A 26757-nucleotide genomic window follows, 5' to 3' on the forward strand; every position below is an offset into this window, starting at 1 on the left:
GAAAGGTTTTACTATGAGAATCTGTGTGGCCTTATGTGAAATAATTTGGGGAGCTTCTCCTTGAAATGGCACACTCTTATGCATACTTCTGCATACATGCCAAGTGCAAGCATTCTGGTTTCATTGTTCAGCCAAACGCAAGAGAGCAAGTCCTCTAAATTATAGTCACCACATACACATTTCATAACTTTTGCAAAGCCACTAATTTGAATTACTTGAAACACTTTTGTTTTAGTAAAGAAGTTATTAGACATTTGTTTTTGCTCTAGCAATATCAGCCATTCCAATAACAGTAATTTATCCCGAACAAAACAACTGAGAAATGATAGCCTAAGTTGGGCTCACCCTAACTGAAGAAATTTTCATTATCTAAAAACAATTTCAAAACAGAATGATATATCTACAGTTTCTTAGTTATAAGGTACAATCAAGACAGTTCAGATTTTGAGGAATATCAAGCTTATTTAATGTTAAGGGCATTCTTTAAGAAAAAGTTAAAAACCGTGAACACAAAATTAACTTGGAAACTGCTGGTAGTGATGGGGAGTGACTGTAAATGGACAGAAGGTTTCTTTGGAGGCTGATGGAAATGTTCTAAAATTAGATTTTGATGATGGTTGTACTCTCTAAATAACATTCATTTAATTACCTATTTTAAGTGAGTGAAGTTTATGACATGTAAACTCTACCTTGAGAAAGCTATTTTTTAAAAAATTAGCTTAGAAAGCCTTGTACAAATGAGAGGCCCCAAAGCTTAAGCTCTATTAGCTTCATGGCAAATCTACTCTACAACAATACAATTCTTACTTATTATAAAGAATTAACTTATTTTCTTAAGATACTCAACTTCTGTAGATTTACCAACTATTGCAAACACCTCCAATTTTGATTATTTCATATGTTACTAAAAGTCTGAGTTGTAACTCCTCACTCGAGAGGGATTCTGAATGTTTACTTATAACTTCTTACATCTAATCATGCTCAGTTCCATTCCCAGGATTTCAACATTGGACAACAGTTTCAGTAAGTCTGAGAGTTCAACTCAGAGAGGAAGTTAAGAGCACAGACTCTGGAGGTTGCCTGTATTTAAACTTCAGGTCTGCCACTACTACTTAGAAACTTGCTTGTCCAATTTATTCCATCTTTCAGCACCTCAGTTTCCTCATATGGCTGTTGTAGATAATAGCAACTACCTCATGATATGTGACGTGAGAATTAAATGAATTATTATATGTAAACATTTACAACAGTAAATGTATATGTTTGCCATTAATATTACTATAATTACTTTAGAGTCACACTTGAACAGCTTCAAGTTAGAAAACACTAATTTTCTTTCCCAATGGTGACAAAGCATATTCAATAAGGAATGGAGAACAAAGTCCTTTTAGGAAAATATTTGGCCATCATGGCCACAGTAGCAAGTACCTTCAGATTAGCCTGCCAGCACTTGAACGTAGGCATAATGCATAGCCTACTACAAGTAGAGAAACAACAGGTTCAGGGATATTTTTAATTGTAACTGAGACCCATAAAAAAGAAAAGCCTTTTGGGGATCAATATGTAGAAGCACAGGAAGATTAGAAAAAGCCTAGATACCTGTCTCAAGGTGAAATTATCCCAGACATTTTAGCCAACCCTAGATCATTCTTAATCCAGAGGAAAAGAGAAAAGCATTGAAGAGTAACTTGTTAACTCCATAACACTTTTGAGTGATTCAAAAAGAGTTATTCTTTGGTCTGCAGGTTCCACAAAAAGAAAAAATGTTTTTAAAATTGTGTTTTCATCTTAATGACAGCAAAATTCTGTTATGTTCAATTAAGACAAATCTTTTTATCTTTTCAGTTCCTAAATTATCAATGCAGGAATATTTTATCCAAGAATTTAGTATAACACAGCATGTATAAAAATGGAGCTTTAACCTGTTCTTGAGAGTAAGAACGTTCTTTTCCTTTAAAATGAATCCTGTGTTATTCCCCTAGAGGAATCCTAGGAAACAGGCTGGAATTTGGACTGCAAGGGTAGCATTCTCTCTAATATGTGGCTCAACAGGGAAGAAGAGTAGTTTAATAATTGAAGAGAAAATTTCACAAAGTTTGAGGTACACAGCTTGTGGTTGTTTTTAACTACATCAGGATACTTATTCATTCATTTATTTTCTATACAACAAACATTTCCTAAATACCTATCCACCAGAAACTGTGATTGCTCACTGCCAAAGACAACCCCATTACAATTCTATTAACAATATCCATTTTTTTAAAAATGTAGTTTGCCTTCAACTTTGGATTACTCTACTTCATTATACTACATTCTAACTTTACTTAGGAAAGGGATCCTTTAACTTGCAAAGTGATTTCTATCACAGAATACTCTTGCAAAGCCTAAAGGCCCTCACTCATTAAGATCTGATTCCTGAATATTAGCTATTGGCAAATTAAGTCACATACGCATATGAACTCAGAATCCAAAATTTACTTTACAGGAAGATAAACTTCTCTTGAAATGGAATGCATCTTAAAGGAAATATTTTCATTTTCAGTACATTTACATGTTAGCATTTAGTTCCATTTTTGGGAAATGAAAAATAAATACGATACCTTTGATTCCACTTGGTTTAGCATAAGCGGAATGTCAGAAGTTGCTGACTTGGGTACACCAAGAGTATCACAGATAGCTTCAACTTCTTGATAAATTTCACTGTTTTTATCTAATTGAGAATTTTTACGTTTCTTATTCTGTAGTATCTGTAAAGCTTGAAGCTCTGTACTTAAAAACACTATAATGAAAAAAGGAAAAATGAATAATGTTAAAACATGCAAGAACTTCTTAAAAATCCCACTTTTAGGTATATATCCAAAGGAACTGAAATCAGGATCTCAAAGAGATTTGCACTGCCCTGTTCTCTGCAGTACTGTTCACAATAGCCAAGATATGGTAACAATTTAAGTGCCCTTCAACAGATGAATAAAGAAAATGTGGTATATACATACAATGGAATATTACTCAGCCTTAAAAAAAAAAAAAAAAAAAAAAAAAAGGAAATCCAGCCATTTGCGACCACACAGATGAAACTGAAGGACACTAGGCAAAGGGAAATAAGCCAAACACAGAAGGACAAATACTATGCAATATCACTTTTCTGAGCAATCTAACACAGTCAAATTCATAAAGCAGAGGGTAGAATGGTGGTGGCCAGGGGCTGGCGGAGGGGGAAAACTGGAAGTTATCAAATATAAATTTCTGAAAAACAGGTTATCTGTTTTAATGAAGCTTTCAAATCAGAAGGACTTGGCAGAGTCATCACAAGCAAAGTCTGATAAATTTTCGTCAATTATACAAGATGATTTAGTCCCAGAGACCAACTTTATAGGAAAGTGACTAGTTAACAATAATACTGTATCATATACTTAAAAATTTGCTGGGTGGCTTAGTCGGTTAAGCTTCTGACTTCAGCTCAAGTCATGATCTCACAGTTCTGGAGTTCAAGCCCTGCATCGGATCCTGCACTGACAGCTCAGAGCCTGAAGCCTGCTTCAGATTCTGTGTGTCTCTCTCTCTGCCCTTCCCCTGCTCATGCTCTGTCTCTCAAAAATAAACATTAAAAAAAATATTTTTTTTTTTAATTTGCTAAGAGGGTAGACCATTATGTTAAGTATTCTTATCACAAAGACAAATTAAAGAGGGCAGGAGGAAACTTTTAAAAAATGGGATAGTACCTACTGCAGAGTTTAAAGTCTAGTAGGAGAGACCTACCAGTAGTAAATCAACAATTTAAGAACGTATAAGTGTAAAAGTGAAAATATTTTCTCATATGAACAGAGTGCTCAACCCAGGGGAGAATGTTAGCTCTAACCAACCTATAAGCTGACAGAGTGGTTTGAATAACCACTGGCCTTTAGAAAAGACCACCCCTGGCTGTTCACAAGTCCCTTCACTGCCATGTCATTTAATCCTTTCAATAGCCATATTTAAGCAAATTACTTAAAACTCTTACATGATTACAGTTTTGTTTTAAATTCTATAGTGTTTAAAATACTGAATTTTGTTTTTGTTTAAAGTCATGCACACACAGGGGTACATAGGTGGCTCAGTCAGTGAAGCATCTGACTTCAGCTCAGGTCATGATCTCACGTCTGTGGGTTTGAGCCCCGCATCAGGCTCTGAGCTGTCAGCACAGCTGACATCCAAGCCTGCTTCGGATTCTGTCTCCCTCTTTCTCTGCCCCTCCCCCACTCACGTTCTGGCTCTGTCTCTCTCAAAAATAAATGCTAAAAATTTTTTTAAATAAATAAAGTTATGCACACATACTACCTACACACCCCACAATACAGTAATTTCAACTTCACCTGAGAAATATCTGAGAAACTGTTTGAAAGTAGTTTTACTGCACTTTACTACACTTCACAAATGATTGCGTTTTTACAAATGGTGGGTTTGTGGCAACCCTGTGCTGAACAAGTCTATCAGTGCCATTGCCATTTTTCCAACATTGCTCACTTTGTATCCCTGCGTCACATTTTGGTACTTTTTTTTTTTAAGCTTATTATTTATTTGGGTGGGGGGTGAAGGGAAAGACAGAGGGAGGGAGGGAGAGAAGGAGGGGGCATGGGCACAGGAGGGGCCAGAGAGGGAAGGAGAAAAAGAATCCCAAGCGGGCTTGGCACTGACAGCGCGGAGCTTACTCTCATGAACTGAACTGTGAGATCATGACCTGAGCCAAAATTAAGAGTTGGACGTTTAACTGAGCTACCAAGGCGTCCGTCCCCCCTCATTTTGGTAATTTTTGAAGGAGATTAAAAAAGTGCTACTCCAGTGAACACAAGAATAAGAAGGTGCAACAGCCTGACTGCTGATATGGAGAAAATTTTAGTGGTGTGAATACAAGATCAAACCCAGCTACAACATTCCTTAAGCCAATCTAATCCAGAGCAAGGCCCTAATGCCCTTCAATTCTATGAAGGCTAACAAAGGTGAAGAATCTGCAGAAAAGAAGTTTGAATTTGAAGCTAGCAGAGGTTGATTCATGAAGTTTAAGGAAAAAAGGTGTCTCCACAGCATGAAGTACAAGGTGAAGCAACAAGTGTGATATAGAAGTTGCAGGAAGCTACCCTGGATATCTATCCAGAAGATGTAGCTAAGACAATTAATGAAGGTGGCTACACTAAACAACAGATTTTCAGTGCAGATGAAACAGCCTTCTATTGAAAGATGCTATGTAGGATTTTTCGTAGTTAGAGAGAAATCAATACCTGGCTTCAAAGGACAGGCTGATCCTCTTGTTAGGGGCTAATGCAGTTGGGGACTTGAAGCCAATGCTCATTTACCACTGTAAAAATCGTAGGACCCTTACGAACTATGCTACACCTACTGTGCCCGTGCTGTATGAATAGAACAACAAAACCTGGGTGAAAGCACATCCATTTACAGCATGGTTTATTGACTATTTTAAGCCCACTGTTGAGACCTACTATTCAAAAGAAAAGATTTCCTTCAAAATACGACTGCTCATGGACAATGCACCCAAGGGCTCTCGTAGAAATGTACAATGAGATTAATGCTGTTTTCATGTCTGCTGACACAATATCCATTCTGCAGCCCACAGATCAAGGAGTAATTGTGACTTTTAAGTCTTACTATTTATGAAATATAATCCTTAAGGCTACAGCTGCCATAGTGATTCCTCTGATGATCCAGGCAAAGTAAATTGAAAACCTTCTGGAAAGGATTCGTTACTCTAGATGTCATTAAGAACATTTATGATTCAAGGAAAGAGATCAAAATACCAACATTAACGGGAGTCTGGAAAAAGGTGACTCTGAACCTCATGGATGGCTTTGAAGGCTGAAGACTGCAGATGTTGTGGGAACAGCAAGGGAACTAGAAGCAGAACTGAAGATGTGACTGAACTGCTACAATCTCATGACAAACCGTAACAGATGACGAGATGGATAAGAAAATGGTAACTTGAGATGGAATCTTCCCATGGTGAAATACTGTGAAGATTGTTGAAATGACAACATGAGATTTAGAATATTCCATAAATTTAATTGATAAAGCAGCAGGGTTTGAGAAGATGGACTCCAATTTTGAAAGAAGTTCTACTGTGGGTAAAATGCTGTCAAACAGCATCGCATTTTATAGAGAAAATGTTTGTAAAAGAGTCCACTCATGCAGCACACTTCGCTGTCGCCTTGTTTTAAGCAAGTGCCACAGCCACCCCAACCCTGAGCAACCACCAACATGATCGATCAGAGGCCATTCGCATATAGAGTCAAGACCCTCTGGCAGCAAAAGATTACAACTTACTGAAAGTTGAATGATAGCTGGCATTTTTTTGGAATAAAGCATTTTTTAATTAATGTACATTGGGTTTTTTTCAGACATAATGCTACTGCACACTTAAAAAACTGCAGTATACTGTAAATGTAACTTTTATATTTACTGGGGTAACCCAATATATATTACTGGGAAACCAAAAAATTAATTTGATTCGCTTTACTGTGATATTCACTTTACTGCAGTGATCTGGAAATGAATACACAACATCTCCGACCCTCAAAGATTCTGAACCAGCAGATTCTGAACCAGTAGGAGTTAAGTATGTGTATGATGTTAGACCCAAGGTGATTCTCATGGGCAGGCAGGATTGAGAGCCACTGATTTAAAGACTTTTCCCTGCGATCTACACATGATAGTCTAAGGAGCTCACAAAAAGTGAAGACAGTATGTATCAAACTGTACTTATGAAGACTATGCCAAGGTCCCTCTGATTTCAAAACTTCATTCAAACAGATCACCAGTTCTTCAAAAATGTGTACTCTGGACAGAATCTAAGCTGGTCTGCCTTTGTTCTGTGGGAACGTGCTCTATGTAATACTACAAACAAGAGTTCAGTCTAGTATTTAAAAGGCTAATCCATGCAGATGGTAAACAATACAGTGAAAAGTCTTCTTCCCACCACAGATCTTCAGATTCCCCTTCTCCAAAGGCAATCAACATTAATGTCTGGGATATCATTTTAGGCATATGTGTATGTATATTGAGAATGCCTATCTACCATCTACATGCTTTTGTTTCTTTTATATCAACGAGTGTACTGCACATATCTGTATATATTTTTAAAACTTACCAATACATCTCAGAAATCATTCCATACCATCACATTTGATCTATTTTCAATCTAATGGCTATATAGTGGCATCACTGCAAAGATATACCATTTCTATTTAACTACTATGAATAATGCCATAATGAACACCCTTTTCATATATCTGTGTACACTTAGGGAAATAAATATGTATTCCTAGTTACAGGATTTCCGAGTTAAAAGGTAGGTGAATTTTAATTGTGATATTGAGAATTTGCCCTCAAATAATTAAGTGAAATAAAATATATAAAATAAATAAAATAAAAAACTGTTCTAACAGTTATTCTCTCACATTTTAATGCCTATCAGTATATGAGGATGCATATTCCCCCAAACTTGTATCATCACATTTTTCTTTAATTTTTGTTATTTACTTGTCTGTTAAGTGAAAAATGGTATCCTGTCATTTTATTTTTGTAACTCTTTAACTTTGAGTGATACATCTTTTCACGATTAGAAGCAATTTTTTAAAAACTTTTTTCTGTGGAGTGCCAGTTCATTTCTTTCGCACTTTACGCATTTTTCCACTGAGTTTTTATCTTTTTCTTCTGGATTTATGAAAGCTCTTCACATACTAAGGACTTTGGCCCTTTTTGTTTTATACGTGTTGCAAACACTGCAAGAAAAGTATGAAGAGACTTACTGCATCATTACGTTTTAAACACAGAGTCAAGACAAAGACAGAAGAGATGGCAGTAAGATTGGGAACTGGTGTAACAACTCTGGAACAAAATATGGTAATATATACCTAGAGTTTATTTTTACATGTTTATAATCTTTAAGTAAAAGTAGCCAAAAACATGAACAATTAAAAACAGAAAAGAATCTAAACACCCATTGTACAAAAATGTTATGTCCATAGCATAGAATGCTCTGTAGCCATTTAAATTATTCTTTCCAAAAAAATATTAAGTGATGGGGAAATGCTCACAATACATTAAATGAGAAGGAGGAAGACAAGGAGCTGCATCTACGATAGGCTCTTAATCTTACTTACATGTGTGTGTACAAAGGAAAAAGAGAAGGAAAAGAAAATAACACCAAAAACAATTGATGATTCTGAGGAGTGAGATTATCAATGATTTTCTTCTTAACAATTCTCTGTACTTTATAAGAATTCTATGAACATATAATTTTAAACACATAACATAAAATTTACCATTCCATTTATAAACATACAACAGCATTAAGTATATTTGCACTGGTAGGCAACCATCACCCAACTCAAAAACATTTTTATCTTCCCTAACTGATACTGTACCTGTTTAACACTACTTCTGTTTTGCCCCATCTTCCAGGCATACGTTTTCATCATCAGAAAAAATTATACCAATTTCTCTTTTACCTCCTTATTTTTACTTGTACCAGAAACCTGTATTGCTATTATCGTTCAGATTTTCAGCAGATAAGGCAAAAAGGGAAACACAATGGAGCACACAGTTCTCACTAACAGAGCGCCCATGTTCCTCTGGGCCAAGGCTTCTCAGCTTCCTTTCTGTCCCCAAGGGTTACTGTGCTCTCCCATCACTAACAATGGTTCCTTAAATCAGTGACTCCTACTGAATGGGAGGAAGATGGGGAAACAGTGTAAGAAAAGGGTGTTGGGAGGTGGGGGGGGGGGGGGAGCATAATTTTTATCCCCTGCAACCCACACAAGACAATTCAAATGTCAACACTTCTATCACCACCACTTAACACTTATGATTTCTGCGCCAATTAAACAAACACTACAGCCTATGAGAAATATATCAAATGGAGTTTTTTATAAACGGTACAACCTAAAATAACAGAAATCTTCACTAACAGATGCTAGAAAAATTCTTTCAAATGACCATTGTCTGTAGAACTTTGAAAACAGCATGAAATTAACTGAATTTTAAAAATGTTTAAAGGACCCCAATACAAATAAATGGATTAGTTGTGGTAATTGTTTGGATATAGGGTAATCTATATTCCAAACTCACCCCTGACAAAAACAGGTCACACTCACTAGAATTCAAATGGCCAGAGGGCACAATCGTTTTAAAAACTGATATAACCCTAGTGCCTAGAGCAGTTTTCAGTTTAATAATAGATCAGTAAATATTTTTGAACCAACTCTCATTCAATGCCTAGCACTAAAAACAAGATCTAATAATGCACTTAACTGCCTAGTTTCAGAGTTTTAAGAATAAACAGGGCTCTAAATCACCAACCTATTCATTTAGGTATAAATGCTGAGTGATGAATTACATGAAGAAAAAACTACTAAAACAGTATATAAATCACAAACACAGCATTCTACAATGGCCAAATAAATCTTAAGTGTTAGAAATCTCAGCACATTAGAATTTACACATTTATATAAGTATTGCTAAGTCAGCTTCATATTTTAAGTCAAATATTAAAATCTGTTTAACATACAAAATGTCCAAAACTTCATTAATCAAATTTCTAAATCTTGAACATAACAAAAACCACATCCAACACATGAGTTTAAATGTTCAAAGAAAGATAACTTACATAGAAGCTTCAAACAGTCATCCTTCTTTTTTAAACGGTCCTTAATATCTCCTGATATGAGTACAGAATACGGACATGCCATTTCTTTTAAAAACCCACTTATCTCAAGCTGGAAGCTTTCTAGATCATCTCTCCCTTTAAAAAAGAAAAACCATAAAACACTTACCGAACACTTTACCATATAATCTGAAACTATAAAATCTACCGCTAGTTGATTTCAATTTTATACTTAATTAAAAATTTTCAATTTGACGTAAAATCCTTACATGTGTGACACCCCCATGCTAAGGTATAGATAATCAATTTCTACATAAAAAAAGGAACACTTAAATTTAAGAACTTAAGTATCTAATCATGACATAAGTATTTTTATATTTCAATCCCTGTTTTCCAATGGACTTTCCACAAAAGCAGATAAACTGCAACTATTTTACGTCAGTAAATGAAATACCGAAAGTGTTACTGTGACTATAATAAGTGGCTTCACAGCAAATGATGTATTTCTATTGTATTTCTATGGATTCAGATAAAAAATGCAATCATTTGAGCTTCACTGCTTATCTTTCATAATCTAATGATGTATGAATTTGTGCCACATGTTTTCAATGCAGCTAATTTTACTTTGCTTCAAGGGAATTCTACTGGATTTGTCAAGAAAGGAAAACAATTTAAAAGGACAGCTCCAGAAGAGAAGGTTACTTTGTACCCTATCAAGTGCTCAATTTTTTATTTTTCATTTTAATTTGCTATCTGAAATTCCACCAAAGAGCCACAAGGACTCCAGTTACCAAGACAGTAACAAATTAAACAAACATTTCTGATCTAGCACAGGAGTTTTTTAGAGAAGTATTTCTACGTGAATCCATGTCCTGAATTACAGGCATGGTAATTCAATTTAAATTAGGAATTACATGTACCTTAACAACAAAAACAAAACCTAAATTCAAAGTAAGCAACATTCAAAAATTTAACCTTTTAAATAATCAAATTCAGACTCTACTTTCTCTGAAGAATGATACTAAGGTTAAGATCGTAAACAGTTGTTGTTTATAATCTTATATAAATTTAAGAACCAATTTTGAATTACTGTAAAATTTAACCCAAAGGTATTCAGTTTCACATACTGCAGTTCTTCATAATGTTACTGATTTTTCTTTGCAGGCACATTGCAGGTAAAACTATAAATCATAAGCCATCATTTCATTTTACTACTACAGAAAAACAAAATACAATGGCAATACCAGCTGAAGTGATACTTTCTTCCAAGTTGCACAATGATTTTATCTGAGAGCCTAACCAAACACAGAGCTCTGAAAATTCAGGCGAAGACAGTCCACCCTCTGCTGCCTTGGTAAGGGCTTGCTCTTCTAACAGTGGTCCCTTGTACCTAGAAAGAAAGATGTAAAAGGTGTAAAAAAAAAAAAAAAAAAAAAACAAAAAAACCAAACTGGTAGTACTCTATATATCAAGGCCTGGGGCCTATTTTTATAAATAAAGTTTTACTGGAACATAGCCAATAAATGTATCCATTTACAAACTATCTCTGGCTGCTTTCATGTTGCAACTGCAGAGTTGATAGTATGGTCAGCAAAGCCTAAAATTACTATTAGGTCTGTTATAGACATGGTTTGCCAATTTCTGCCCTATTTAATTGGCATTTGGCTTTTTGTCAACATTTTATCATGTTTTAGTAACATTATTAACCAATTTTAAGATAAATATTACAACTAACACAAAGTCAAATAGAGCAGTCTAATAACCATATACTAGTTACAAAATAAGCAAAAAAAAATTTAGCAAAAAAAGAACAGACACAAATTTTATTTTATTTTTTGAGAGAGCCCAAGTGAGCGAGGGGCAGAAACACAGAATCCCACAAAGCGCAGAGAGATGGAGACAGGGAGGGGGAGGGGGAGAGAGAGAAGCGGGGCTCATCCAAGGCAGGACTCGAACTCACTAACCTTGACACCATGACCTGAGCAGAAGTCAGAAATTTAACTGACTGAATCACCCAGACACCCAGATGCAAATTTTAAATTAAAAAATTAAAACTGAAAAGGACCTACGTATGAGATCATTTTAACCTAAACCATTTATTTTATAATTTTGTACTTTTAAACACTGCTACAAAATGTATTTGAATAAACCTAAAATTTTCTAATTTTATATATTAACTTCATTGAATTATATACCAGTTTTCTACTTTTATTGTTCTTCCTGCAACTATTTTTTTTTACATTATAAACTTTTAGATTTTAACATATTTAAATTTAATCCAGTGCCACTTATGTATGTATGTATGTATGCATGTATGGATACTTAAATTGTCCTACCTCTGCTTAGTGGGAGCCCATTCATATTGGCCACGGAATGCTTTTATTCCCTGTATTCTCTGAATTCTTTCCTTGCTTTCTATGACAAGATGTTCCTGCCCTATACCTGTAATTGGCCATTTCTCCAAAAAGCCCTGATTCTTTTTAATCATACTTAAGAGTACACAATCTGATACTAAAGGTAAGTCATTGTACATGTATCTTTTTAAGAGAAATTACATCAGGAGTTCACATTGCTATTTCTAATTCAAACTTAGAATTGTAGGATATTTACTTATTCTGTTTTACATTTCTATTATCTATCAGAATGAAATTCTGGTTTGTAATGACATTTACAGAATCCTACTACACATAAAAATAGATTTACAGATAGCTTCAGAATGGGAAAATCAAATAACTAACAATAAAATTACTGAAAACAATTTTTTTTATCTTTAGAATATATTCTATTAAGGGGCACCTGAGTGGCTCAGTCAGTTAAGCGTCCAACTCTTGGTTCTGGCTCAGGTCGTGATCTCAGTGAGTTCAAGCCCCACATCAGGCTCAGTGCTGCTGGTACAGAGTCTGCTTGGGATTCTCTCTCTCGCCCTCTCACACTCACGCATGCTCTCTCTCTGTCCACCTCAAAATAAATAAATAAATAAACTAAGGGCACTTGGGTGGCTCAGTAAGTTAAGCGGCTGGCTTTGGCTCAGGTCATGATCTCATGGTTCATGAGTTGCAGCCCCCATCAGACTCTCTGCTGTCAGCACAGAGCCAGCTTCGGATTCTCTCTCTCTCTTTCTCTCTCTCTCTCTCTCTCTCTCTCTCTGCTCCTTCCCTGCTCACTCTCTCAAAAATAATAAATAAAAAAAATTAAAAATAAATAAATAAGCTTAAAAAAAAAGAATATATTCCAGTAAGGATGTAGGAAAAAACAATCCCTTTCCATGGGATGAAACCACCTACTCCATATACTGGTAAACATTTGTTTCATTTTGCTTTCAATTTTCAGCAATTTTTCTTGCTTTGATTTCATTTTATTTAATTTTGCTTTATAATTATGTAAAACATATACATTATTTCACAGTCTAATTTAGAAAACCAGGAATATTCAACAAACTTAGCTTGCAATCTTAATCTCGTTCCCTCTACTCTGTTCCTTCCTTCCCATGCATGTTTATTAGGGGTGGTCATTCCATAATGTTTTAAAATATAAACGCATGTATACTTTTTTAGGTAAAGGCAGTCTACTACACACTGTCCTATTCCTTGCTTTAAACATATACACACTCATACACATACATTTACATATATAGCAGACCCAAAAACAAGGGGTAAGGGGTGCCAATCCTAACCCTGCATATAACTTTGGACTCCTGAAAAACATAACTACTAATAGCCTACTGCTAACTGGAAGCTTTACTAATAATATAAAAAACCAACTAACACGTACTTGGTATGTTATTATGTATCACATACATATTCTTACAATAAAGCAAGCTAAAAAAAAAATCATAGGAGTTTTACAGTATTATACATATATTTTTTTGAAAAAAGTCCATGTACACGTGGACCCATACAGTTCAAATCCATGTTGCTAAAGGGTCAACTGTACTGGAGATCAGCAGAGACACTGCCCAATTATTTTACAGTTATATAGTACTCCACTGTCGGGAGTACTAGGCCCCCAGTTAAGGACATTTGGGTTATTTGTAGTATTGTGTGCTATCAGAAAAAATTTGGGGTGCATCTGGGTGGCTCAGTCGGTTGAGCATCTGACTTCAGCTCAGGTCATAATTTCACAGTTCATGAGTTCAAGCCTCACATAGGGCTCGCTGCTGTTAATGCGCAGAGCCCACTTGGAATCCTGTGTCCTGCTCTGTCTGCCTCTCCCCCACTTGCACTGGCTCTCTAGCTCTCTCTCTCTCTCTCTCTCTCTCTCAAAAATAAACATTAAAAAAAAAAAAAAAGAGAGAGAGAAGAAAAATTTAGCAAATTTTTGTCAGTTTTTACCTGCGATAGATTTCTAGAGGTCAGACTGTTGGGTCAAAGGGTAAATGGATATCTAACTTTGCTAGATATTATTAAATATTCCTCTACAGGGGCTGTACCATCAAGGTGTAAGAGTACCCATTCCCACACAACTCACCAAAGTTGTCAAACATTCAGATTTTTGACCATCTGGTATCTCAATATAGTTTTAATTTACATTTCTCTTAAAAGCAAGGCTGTACGTCTTTTCATATGTTTAAAGGCCATTTGCACATCTTTTTCTCTGAATTCTCTGGTCAGAGCTCATGAAGGTATTTTCAAATCCCCATTTTGCAGGTAAGAAATTAAGGCTTTGGACACCTGGGTGGCTCAGTCCGTTGGGCATCTCACTCTTGATTTCGGCTCAGGTCAAGATCTCAGGGTCATGGGATCAAGCCCTGCATCAGGTTCCACAATGTGCACAGACTCTCTCTCTCTCTCTCTCTCTCTCTTCTCTCTGCCCCTCCCCACCCAAAATAAAAATTAAAAAATTAAGGCCTAATGAGGTTAAGGTACCTGCCTTAAGTAGCAGGCTAGGCACAGTAATGGGCAAACATAGATAGATATACAGTACAGATATTGATGATTATATTTATTTATAAATCATTTAGCCTTTACAGCAATGCTTTGGAGTCAGCATTATCTCAATTCTATAGGATCAGAAGTAACTAGGTGATGACTCTAGGATTTAAATCCAGATTTGAACCCACACACTCCACATGAAGTCACACTTCTGTCTATACTAATAAGGAAACTAAGCAAATAACCTGGCCAGGTGATGCAGCCAAGTAAAGGCAGAGCTAGGACTAGACCACTGCCCCTGTTCCTATAGGCAAGACTGGTTCCTCCATATGTTACCTTTCCTCCAGATCTTACAGTGCCTCTTAGTGAGATTGAATAGTAAACATCTTCTTTCCCCCTACTTGCTTTCACTTCTGCAGTAAAGAAATAATCATAAACTCCTAAATAAATTTAATTAATTCATATCATTGGTGATAAATTATTTTTAACTGATATGCCACTTATAAAATTCAATTAAACTTTTTAAATCATCAAAAATAATTTAGAAGAGAAAAAAACCACAAATCTCAATGCCTCAGCTCATCACATGAGGTAAAAAATAAAAACAAGAGGGGCGCCTGGGTGGCTCAGTCGGTTAACTGTCTGACTTCGGCTCAGGTCATGATCTCGCGGTCTGTGAGTTTGAGCCCCGTGTCGGGCTGTGTGCTGATAGCTCAGAGCCTGGAGCCTGTTTCAGATTCTGTGTCTCCCTCTCTCTCTGACCCTCCCCCTGTTCATGCTCTGTCTCTCTCTGTCTCAAAAATAAATAAAATGTTAAAAAAGAACTCCTGTCTGGTACTTAAAAAAATAAATAAGTAAATAAAAATAAAAACAAGAAAAAGTGCATTTAACCAAACTGACTAATAATAATCATAGTTTTAGTAGTAATACCACAAACTGCTCTTATGGTAGGCCAGTGCTGTGTGCTTTATGTATTTAATTTAATTACCTCATTTAATTGCCACAATATCCTATAAGATAGGGATTATTATATGCTCTTAGTTTGTTCTATGTATTTTTATGTAATTAAGAAAGTGCTATTATTCCAAATACTGGGGACACCTCCCCTAAGCCTAGACTTCCCCACAGTTGCTGGTCTGGCCCTGCTTCAATCTGGGTGATCCAAATCTTCAAGTCCATTAAGGCCATTGGCAAACCTCCACAAATACACAGCCACTGCCTAATTTACTTTCTCTTTTCCATCAGCCAACATACACAGTATGAGACCCTTTCCTTCCCACTATCATTTACATACCCTACTGGCTTGCCTCTAATCCAGCTCTCCACTTCCTGCATCCCAGACTCTTACACGTAGGTTTCTTCCATGAACAACTCTCCTAGATTGTCCCTCTCTTCTCAGAAAGATTATCCCTGCCACCTCTAGCTTTGGTGATTTTACTCTCTGAAGTTCTTCAGGAGCAGATGGTAAGGTTTCTGCCCTTTTTGCTTCCCCAAACAGCATCCATATCACTGCTCCCCCATCATCTTATAAATATTCCTGGTCTCTCTAGGTTCAGGCCAGTCAGATTTGCCACCTTCTTTCTCTTGTGGTTTTCACCTATTGTTTGGACACTCTCCAAAATTCCCTGCTCTCAGTTTTCCTCTCCATCCCTATTTCTGCCATTGACAATACAATAACAATAACCTATACAATAACCTCAGCTCTAATTCCTGAACTTTCTCTTTTCCGACCTTTGCCACTTCATGTCAGTAAGCCACCCCTTAGACCTTACCATTACCGGGAACTACTCCACCTGCAAAATCATTAATTCAACCACAACCTACTACCTATCCTTGGGCTTGCCCTTTTGACCACTCACTGACAACTATTCTTGGATCTCATCTCTACCTCCATTCTATTGGTCCCTCCATAATCTCTGTATTGACTAGCTCTCTCTGCTGTCTTCATTTTCTTCCCTATCCAATTTAGATTCCAAGGTGCATCCTTTCATTTTGGTTCAATAAATACTTACTGAAGAAATGAGTCATTGATCCCATCATGTTCTTCAGCTCCAATATCCAAGCAACCACTAAGTTCTGCAGTGCACTTCTTTCCATATCCACTTCCACAAAGCACCCATCACTTCTTGTCTTGACTATTAACTAAATTCTCCCATCCATTCTCCACCTTACTGAGGTAACTCTTGAAACTGGACATCTGTTCTCTCCCCTTTTTATTTAAAATCCTTCAATCATGCCCCACTGCTGTTAGGACAAAGAACAAAATCCAGAACACAGCCTAAAAAGTGTTGCATGCCTTGGTCCTCACCTAACTCTTCAATCCAATTTTCCACTATCTTGGCCCTTGCTCTCTGCCCTCCAAACAATACAGCAAGCTTCTTTCCACTTCAGGATCTTCCATTATTTTGTTCTCACTTTAAGGACACCCTTGTCCTCCTTTCCCATCCAACTTCACCTAGCTTACTCCTGTCCTGCTCCTGTCCTGCCCTTACATAGGTCCTCCTGTCATGTTATGCCACCCTTTTTTTCCTTTAAAGCATTTAATACAGTTTATCATGTTTGTGTGATCACGTCTGTGTCTCCACTAGACTGTCCATCCAGACAGGGCTCAATTCTATTTTGCTCACCACCGACTTCTCAGAACAAGGTGCAACACAGAGTTGTGGTCAGTAAATATTCGAAATAAACCCCCTTCCATAATGGTGATTCTCAAATAAGCTGTGAAGCTTTTTCAAAATATGCATGCCTGTATGCACCCTGGAAGATCATGATCCAGTCAGTCTGGTACATAACAGCCTGGAACATTTTATTTCACAAGCTCCGTACATGATTCTGATGTACAACCAGGGCTGAGATCTACTCTACAAAATCAGACTGTCAAAACTAAAAAAGAACTCTGAAATCATGAGCTTGAACTCACGAGGAAACAGTTATTCCTACCCAGTTTTCAGTATATCACCGAACTGTTCTTTCACATATTTTCCCTTTTAATTCCTCCCTTTAATTTCTAATTTTACTTGATAAAGTACTTTCACTGATACCCTCAGTGTTTTAATCACAACAGAAAATGCATTATTCACAAACTACATGGATATTTTAAAACCTAGTGCTCAATTACAACACATATTTTAAGTAAAAACTGCTTTCTGTATTTCATTATCATTGTAAGAAAACTCAAACTTCAAAATCATTTCCTCACATATTCCAGGAAAAATCAGTTCTAACATACATAAACTGTTTTATTTTCCATACTGAATAATCTGAAACTAGTTTTCCTTGATAAAAGTCAAGGTTATAGCAAACTTCATTTTTCAAAACACCTATAATAGGCACAATTAAAGGAATGAAGGAAGAGAAAAAAAGCACTGACTTTCTCTTTTTCATAAACTATTTACATAATCATACTATTTTTATCTGGAGTACTCAGGATCTCAAACTATTTGGGGCCTACACACTTCTAGTAAGTATTTTAACTTCTTGTTTTGGCTACTTCTGTAACCAAATTAAGTGAAAATTTCCAAGAGATTTCACAGAGTAAAAATACCCCTTAAATAATCTGACTCAGTTCTTTCATTTGACAAACATTTATTCCGATCTACGAAGTGCAAGGCTCTGTAACATTGTCAAGTAGGTATTATTGGGGTCCAAATGAAGCAACTGACAGAAGAGCAAGTGCAGTTTTAGGAAAAAAAAAAAATAATAAAGTGGGTGGGGGTTTCAAGCTTCACAATAGAACTGCAAAGACACAGCCTATCCCATTCAAGAAACTCCAGCACGTGGCAGGGCAAACAACGCGCAGATGGTTCCAATCTCTAAATTTAAGTAAGGAGTATTTTTTGACTCCCAACTATCTGGCCCTATCTCTATCTGTGTGCATTCTCTTCCTTGAACTTTTTTTCATTTACCCATTCATCGAACCATAATTTATTGTACAGGCCGTCACTGTAGGACGTTGCTGGGAACAAGACAGGTAAGGCGCCTGACTTCCTGGAGCGGGAGGAGGTGGGGGCACTGCGAGAGAGGATAAATACACGGGACAAGGTAGTTTGAGATACGGACAACAGCTGGGAGTAAAAACAGGATGAGGCTGAGGGAGACTTTGCACCTCATGATCCCCGTGCTTCAAAGCATTAACATCATTCTAGGAGTTCTCATGGCACTTAGCATCCTGAATTGTAAATTCCAGTAGACTCTTTGTAGCCCCAACTATGTGAGCTACTAGTAATCTGAAAACGGTCTTTTTCCTCCGCCTTAGCACATAAACATGCGTTAATTAATACGTATTAACACCACGGCCGCATGTTAAACGAACGGATGAAACGGTAGAATGAATGGACCCACACCAACTTAAAGACACTTTCTCCGGTCAAGGAAGCAGGAGATTCGCTCCCGAACCCTAATTAAGCCACAGGTTGTACATCGCAGGGACAACAGTCCCCAGCCGCAGTTGGGGTTCCAGCACCCATCGCCCCAGTGCGCGACCACTACGTCAACAAAAATACCAGCCGCGGCGCAGGGACACGCTCCTCGGCGAGGCTGGCGCTAACCTGGCTGCTCCGCACCAACGCCGCGGGGCCCGGCTGCGGAGTTTCGGGGCCAAGAGTTTGGAAGAGGGGGCCACGCGCCCCAGCTCGCCGGCCCCGCTCCACCCCTCAAACGGATTTCTCTCCCGCCTCCCTCTTAACTCCGTCGGCGCCGGCGGGAGCGCGGCTGGGAAGGCCTCCACCCAGCTGCCCGCGCCCAGCAGAGGCCCACGGGGAGGAGACCCCAGCGGCCAAACGGAGGGAGAGCTTTACGTTTTCAGGGGAGGGCGTCCCTGGGAATACTCACCCCAGCGCCTCCAGGGTGTCCAACACGTCCCCTTCCATCGTAGGTTCGGGACCCGACTCCGGCCCTCTCATGGTCCTTGGGCCCAACGCTGTTCGGCGCTCTAAGAAGCCCGCCGGAAACCTGCGTCACGGCGCCAAAGTTCCGGGTGGAGTCTCCGCCAGGACTGCTTAGGAGCGCCGCTGAGTTGGGGCGTAACCGTTCCGGCCGGAGGCAATCGGAGCTCTGTGCCTGAAACCGCTTTACGTAACAGTGCGAAGTTTTTTTAATTACGATAAATTATAATAATAAAAAGATTTCTTTGTGCTGGCTCTTTTCTGTGTTGACATCAATCTTAGGAAATATCGTGATTCTACCCAAGTTGTTCTCAACCTATCAGACTCCGGACCTTTTAGTAACAAAAGTCCTGAAATGAAATCATTATCTGGAGTAAAACTGGTATATAATATTACGTATCTACACCTATATTTAAATCAGTATGTACTGCAATGCTCCAACTTTAAAGAAGAAATAAAGGGAAAGTAATGTATGACAATACATACACTGTGAAAGGTAGGTCAACCAAGTAATCAGGTGCTTGTTTCTATCTGTAGAAACCTCTTAAACACACATACGGAGCATGTGTTGTGTAAGAAACAAAAATACCAAAGGCAAAGTAGGGTAGATGATGCGATCTTCTAAAATTGTGACTAACTCTCCATAAAGTCCCAAAAAAACAAAACACTATTCCTTCTATGTACTGTTCATGGAGAATTCAGTCTCTATGTAAACCACGCAAAAAACATTTTAGGGTTCATATGTAAAATAGAGTCGGATATAGGGTAAAATCATTATTAACAGTTATATCACCTACACGAATATCCAGCGGGACTATGGAAAGTTGTGCAAGACACATTAACTATTGGCCCTTGTGAGGTAATATCGCTGCCTTGCATAGCGTCGCTTGCCCCAGTCCACTAAGAGTAATGCTCTTACCTGTCTGTTATTGCTACAGATAAAAAGCTTACCAATAAAACTGTAAAACTCTCTGACGGTCACTTAACTATAAATTTGAATCAATTTCAATAATGACTGATCTACCATATAACCCAGGCTTAAATATAAAATTACTTGCAGTTGAATGTATTGGAATTCATCTCTAAATCAGAGAGAGAGAATGTATATTCTGAGGAGTTATTGCCTCCCTCAAAAAGTTGCAGAGTCATACAAAGTACTGTTTTTAGTAATCTTGGCCAAAAAAAGTGGCTATTAATGTCATATAGAAATGAGGTAACTGTTCTTTATTAACGTTGATCTTGAATGTTCTGCTATTTTTTCTTTAAAGTGAGGCACTGAAAAAAAGATTAAAAATACAAGAAAAAAGATGTGACAGATATATGGAAAAAGTAAAAGGGATGCAAGAAGAGAGTCTAGACTCATTCTTAGATCACATTACCTGTAAATATTATTAATGAAAAAAGATTAAAAATTAATTATCTAAGTGTGAATCTCAAGAAGCTGAAAAACAAAGGAAATTAAATCCTCAAAAACAAAAAGAAATAATAAAGATAAGAGACATCAATGACAGACATCATCAAAATGGGAGAAAATAGGGAAAATTAAGCCAAATTTGCATCTTTTTTTGCAAAAACCAATAATACTGACAAATCTTTAGCCAAGTTGATCAAGAAAATAAAAGATGATGACACAAATAACCAATATCCAAAATGAAAAAGGGAACATCCTTACTATTCATCAGACAATAGACAGTTAATAAGATTTCAGGGACAACTTTATGCAGACAAATTTGAAAATTTAGATGAAATTGATACATTCTTTGAGAAACAATTTAAAAGAAATAATATAAGGAAGAACTTAAATATGAATAGTTCCATGTCTATTAAAGAAATCAAGCTACTTATTAAAATCACTGAGGAAGAACACTTCAGACAAATTCCTACACTGGCTTCTGATCAGTTTCTCTGTTGAACAGTGTCCTCCTTTCTAGAGAGTGTTCAGTAACTATTTGTGGAATGAATGGAATGGACCATAATAGAACAGAACCACAGTATTCAGAGACACATTGTTATTTGATGCTGTGAATATTCTATAATTTCTGGCCCAAATATCACCTATCAGAAACTATTAACTTCTGGGAAATTCCTAAATTTCATTCAGTTTAGTTTTATGCTAATGACATCAGTAGTAGTTTAGGGACATGATTAGACAACTACTGATTGGTTTGATTAGAGAGAGGAAATGCTAGTCCTTGAACTCAGGACTGATTATATAATGTTGTGCACCCAGATAGCAGGGTACCTGGTGGCTCAGTCGGTGGCTCAGTCGGCTCAGGTCATGGTCACAGTTTCTAAGTTCGACCCCACATCAGGCTCTGTGTTGACAGCTCGGAGCCTGGAGCCTGCTTCAGAAGCTGTGTCTCCCTCCCTCTCTGCCCCTCCTCTGCTCTCTCTCTCTCTCTCTCTCTCTCTCTGTCTCTGTCTCTGTCTCTGTCTCTCAAAAATAAATATTAAAATTTTTTTAAAAATTAAAAAAAAAAAAAAAGAATCTCAAGATAGCAAAAGCAGAGCATTAAACCCAGAGTAGAACTCTGGTAAGGGCAGGTTTGGTGCAACTGCACAGGTCACATGCCCATTAAGTTGGTCCTTCTTGTACCATCCAAAGGCAAAGAGGAGTTTATGAATTCCAACACTGAACCACTGGAGGCTCTACAGCAAAAACTACTTTTTTACAACAACCCAGGAACCTATCTCACTGATCTCAATACAGACTGATATATTCAGAAAAAAATATTCTGTATTCAAACTTATCTTCTGGACCAAGGAAACTACCTCTACCTTACTAGTTGCCAAGAATGCGTGGGCCCTCCTAGACTGTATGTGCAGAAAGTCAGAGCTTCTATTGAGCATCATACAAACTAGAGAAAACAACAGTAGCCATACACTCTTCTTGGTACCAGCTCTGTGGATTCCTCAACAACAGAAAAAGGACTCTAAGGGGGTAGAAATGTGAGACTGTACCCTTGACCAATATATAGTTACCATGCAAAGGATTTGAAGCGGTATACACAAAGAAATATACAGCAAGGGCTCCCATTCACCTTTCCTAACAATTTCAAGTTAGACATGCATGCCTTCTCCATGCTTTAAAGTAACTGGTCTCACTGTCAGTCCAGGAGCAGGGTCATTTGGTCTAATATTATCCCATCTTCCTTGTGAGAATGAGCGTGACATAATCTTTATCAGTATGAAATAAGGGGGAAGTGTCAAGCCAATAAAAGGATATTATATTTGTAAACATATATGAATCCATCATAGGATCACCTTAATGTATTAAAAAATATTAACAGAACTAATATACATACTTTGTGGTATATACAAAGAAATATACAGCAAGGGCTCTAAGAATCTCTTGAGGGATGTTTATAAGTAATGCAATGTATAAAATTTATTTGAACGTTTACTATCCTTGAAATTAGGAGGGGAGCACATTTGGAAAACACACTGGCGTTTGAAATAAGATCCTTCAATTTGCATAATAGAACCCAGGATTTGAGATGGATGTCGGACTTGAACTGACCAAAGGTCTGGAGGTGGGAAGTTATACTAGTTCCATGCATGGCACCACCTGTAATATGACTATTTTCCAGTGCAACTCAAGCCAGACCTTCAAGTTGGCAGCTGGAACTTAGTGCACCAAATGGCTTTTTAAGTGGATACAGCAGGTACCTCCTTGCACCTAGGACTAAATATTCTGTTTGAATTATACTATCTTCATGTGTAGGAGAAGGCTCAAGCTGGGAAGAGGCATTATTGTGAACCCCAGAGAAAAAAGGTGTAGTCCCCATTTAATGCAATATTATGTATGGTACAGGCTTCCAGTTACAGAGTGAATAAGTGATATGAATAAGAGATACAGCAATAGGGAATATAGTTAATGATAATGTAGTAGTGTTGCATGGTGACAGATGGTAGCAACATTTGTGGTGAGCACCGCATAAAGTATAGAGATGATGAATCACTATGTTGTATACCTGAAACTAATGTAACATTATGTGTCAACTATACTCAAAAACATTTTTAATATTATGTACAATAGAATAAACTGATTGCTGTAACCATCTCAAAATCTCAGTGAATTAAGTTTATGTCTACCTGTGTCATAGTTCAATGAAGTGTTTGCTGGGAGGGTATGACATATCATATTCCCAGAGATGGTCGTGACAATGTCACCAGTACCATATTATCTTTGGCAAAGTGGCTTTGCCATTGCCACAACAAGAAGTAGTTTATTTCCCCATTGAATTGAGGCAGGGCTAGCGGCTCCTTTAATCAATAAAATATGCTGAAAATGATGCTGTGCCCCTCCAGGTAAAGTCCTTAACTTGTCGGCTGCTTCCATTTCCTGCCTCTTAGAATGTACACTTCCAGTATGGTTCCTTTTGGAACTCAGGCACAAGGCCAAGAGGTTCTTGAGCCACAGAGTGGCCACATATAGGCACTTCAGTTGTCAGCCCCAGGGGGATAACCAGCAGATAGCCAGCCTCAGCTGTCAGTGTGAGTGTACCTTCTGGTCATCCGTGTCAGTTGACCATCAGATGACCATGGTCTCAGCCAACAATTGCCTATAATTGCATGAGAGATCTCAAGTGGGAACCACCAGGTAAGCCCATTTGTTATGGCAGAATCATAACAAATAATCATACACTGTTGTTTAAGCCAATATCCTTTGAGGCAGTTTACTATGCAGCAGTAGCTAACCAAAAAAATGATTTTCTATGTAGTAATTCAGGAACCTGAGATTCTTCTCAAACTCTGCTATTTTGATAAACGGCAACCAAAGTCTACATAGAAATGAAAATGAGAATGACAGATTATACACAGACTTTCATGGTAAGGACTAGAAGAAAATATATCACATCTGCCTATACTTCACAGATTAAAACTCAGTCACAGACATATTATCCCAACCTGTCTTCAGAGACAGGTCTTCCTATGTGCCTAGAAGACAAAAATAAATTGTTGGTAAAGCCATAACATTTTTTTCTACCATAATACTCTTTCAAAAGACTTATCTCCCCAGTTAGAAACATCTGGCAAAAAGTACCTAACTGAATCCCCTTTATCCCACTTGCTGGCTAGATATAACTCTCTTATTACTGGCTCTTTCCTGAAAGTTCAATGTTTTCTAGTGCTGGAGACTGTAATATTGGCCTGTGACGTTGTATCAGCCTTTATATCTCAGAATTCTGTTGTTTAGAAATGTACTAAGTCACAACAAAATAAAAATAAATCAGCAACAAAAACTCAACTCAGATTAGCTTAAGTAATAATGGGAATTTATTGGCTTGGGTACCTGAAAAGTCCAAGATAAAGCCTCACACATAGATTAGTCAGGGTTCCAGCTCTAATTATCCATTTCTCTATGAATCCCTGTGCTTTGGTCCCATCGCTGCTTTCATTTTCAGGATGACTCGTGGCCAGTAGAACCAAAGCTACATGCTTCTTCATTTATATTCAAAGGCAAAAAATAATAATAATTGCTTCCCACAACCATTGGGGAAAAAAATCCCTCACACTAGAACTTCATCTAGTTGGGCTTCCTCCGATCAATCAGATTTATTAGAAATGCTCGGGTGCCACCCTGACATCCATTCCCCATTCACCTTTCCTAACACAACTTCAAGTTAGACATGCATGCCTTCTCCATGCTTTAAAGTAACTGGTCTCACAGTCAGTCCAGGAGCAGGGTCATTTGGTCTAATATTACCCCATCTTCCTTGAGAGAATGAGCGTGACATTATCTTTATCAGTATGAAATAAGGGGAAGTGTCAAGCCAATAAAAGGATATTATATTTGTAAACATTTATTAACCTATCATAGGATCACCTAAATGTATCGAAAAATATTAACAGAACTAAAGGGAGAAATAGGCAGCAATATGATAATAGTAGGAAACTTTAATACCCTACTTTTGTCAATGGATAGTTCATCCACACAAAAATCAATAAGGAAACATTGGCCTGAACTGCACATTAGACCAGATGAACTTACAGATGTGTACAGAATATTTCATCCCAAAACAACAGAATACACATACTTTTCGAGCACACATGGAACATTCTTTAGGAAAGATTATATGTTAGACCACAAAGCAAGTCTTAATAAACTTAAGAAGACTGAAATCATATCAAGCATCTTTTCCAACCACAATGGTATGAAACTAGAAACCAATTAGATGAAGAAAACTGGAAAACTCACAAATATGTGGGCATTGAACAGTATGCTAGTGAACAACCAAGGGGTTAAAGAAGATATCAAATTAGAAATTGAAAACTACCTTGAGATAAATAAAAATGGAAATGAAACATACCAAAACTTATGGGATGCTGCAAAAGTAGTCCAAAGAGGGAAGTTCATTGCAATAAATGCCTATATTAAGAAACAAGAAAGTTCTTGGGGCTCCTGGGTGGCTCAGTGGGTTAGGCATCCAACTTCGGCTCAGGTCATGATCTCGCATCATGAGTTCGAGCCCCGCGTCAGACTCTGTGCTGACAGCTCAGAGCCTGGAGCCTGCTTCAGATTCTGTGTCTCCCTCTCTCTCTCTGCCCCTCCCCCACTAGCACTCTGTCTCTGTCTCTCAAAAATGAATAAACGTTAAAAAAAATTAAAAAAAAAACAAGAAAATTCTCAAATAACCTAACTTTACACTTCAAGGAACTAAAATAGGAAAAACAAAGCCTGAAGTTAGTAGAAAGAAGGAATTAACAAAGATTAGGTCAAAAATAAATGAAACAGTAGGAATGCAGGCTGGTGCAGCCATTCTGGAAAACAGTAAGGAGGTTCCTCAAAAAACTAAAAATAGAACTACCCTACGACCCAGCAATTGCACTACTAGGCATTTATCCACGGGATACAGGTGTGCTGTTTCAAAGGGGCACATGCACCCCCGTATTTATAGCAGCACTATCAACAATAGCCAAAATATGGAAAGAGCCCAAATGTCCATCGATGGATGAATGGATAAAGAAGATGTGGTATATATATACAGTGGAGTATTACCTGGCAATCAAAAAGAATGAAATCTTGCTATTTACAACTACGTGGATGGAACTAGAGGGTATTATGCTAAGTGAAATTAGTCAGAGAAAGACAAAAATCATATGACTTCATGCACATGAGGACTTTAAGAGACAAAAAAGATGAACCTAAGGGAAGAGAAACAAAAATAATATAAAAACAGGGAGGGGGACAAAACAGAAGAGACTCATAAATATGGAGAACAAAATGAGGATTACTGGAGGGGTTGTGGGAGGGGGTATGGGCTACCTGGGTAAGGGGCACTAAGGAATCTACTCCTGAAATCACTGTTCCACTATATGTTAACTAATTTGAATGTAAATTTTAAAAAAA

The 26757-nt window shown here is 37.4% G+C and overlaps 1 protein-coding gene across 2 annotated transcripts in view; it reads right to left on the minus strand.

The window, feature by feature from the left end:
* The window catches only part of FAM98B (family with sequence similarity 98 member B), a 39790-nt gene extending 20334 nt beyond the window's left edge, over positions 1–19456 (minus strand). For both annotated transcript variants that reach the window (XR_009606068.3, XM_060618987.3), the window contains exons 1-4: positions 19351–19456; positions 10894–11039; positions 9653–9787; positions 2601–2779 (exon numbers count right to left, since the gene is read on the minus strand). Coding sequence is in view for 1 of the 2 variants with exons in the window: in XM_060618987.3 (XP_060474970.1) it covers positions 2601–2779; positions 9653–9787; positions 10894–11039; positions 19351–19421 (531 nt within the window). In the remaining variant the exon portion in view is untranslated. The remainder of the gene's footprint in view (positions 1–2600; positions 2780–9652; positions 9788–10893; positions 11040–19350) is intronic.
* Between the last annotated feature and the right edge of the window lie 7301 nt (positions 19457–26757).

This window comes from Panthera onca, chromosome B3, assembly GCF_046562875.1.
Source record: "Panthera onca isolate mPanOnc1 chromosome B3, mPanOnc1 haplotype 2, whole genome shotgun sequence".
NCBI lineage: Eukaryota > Metazoa > Chordata > Mammalia > Carnivora > Felidae > Panthera > Panthera onca.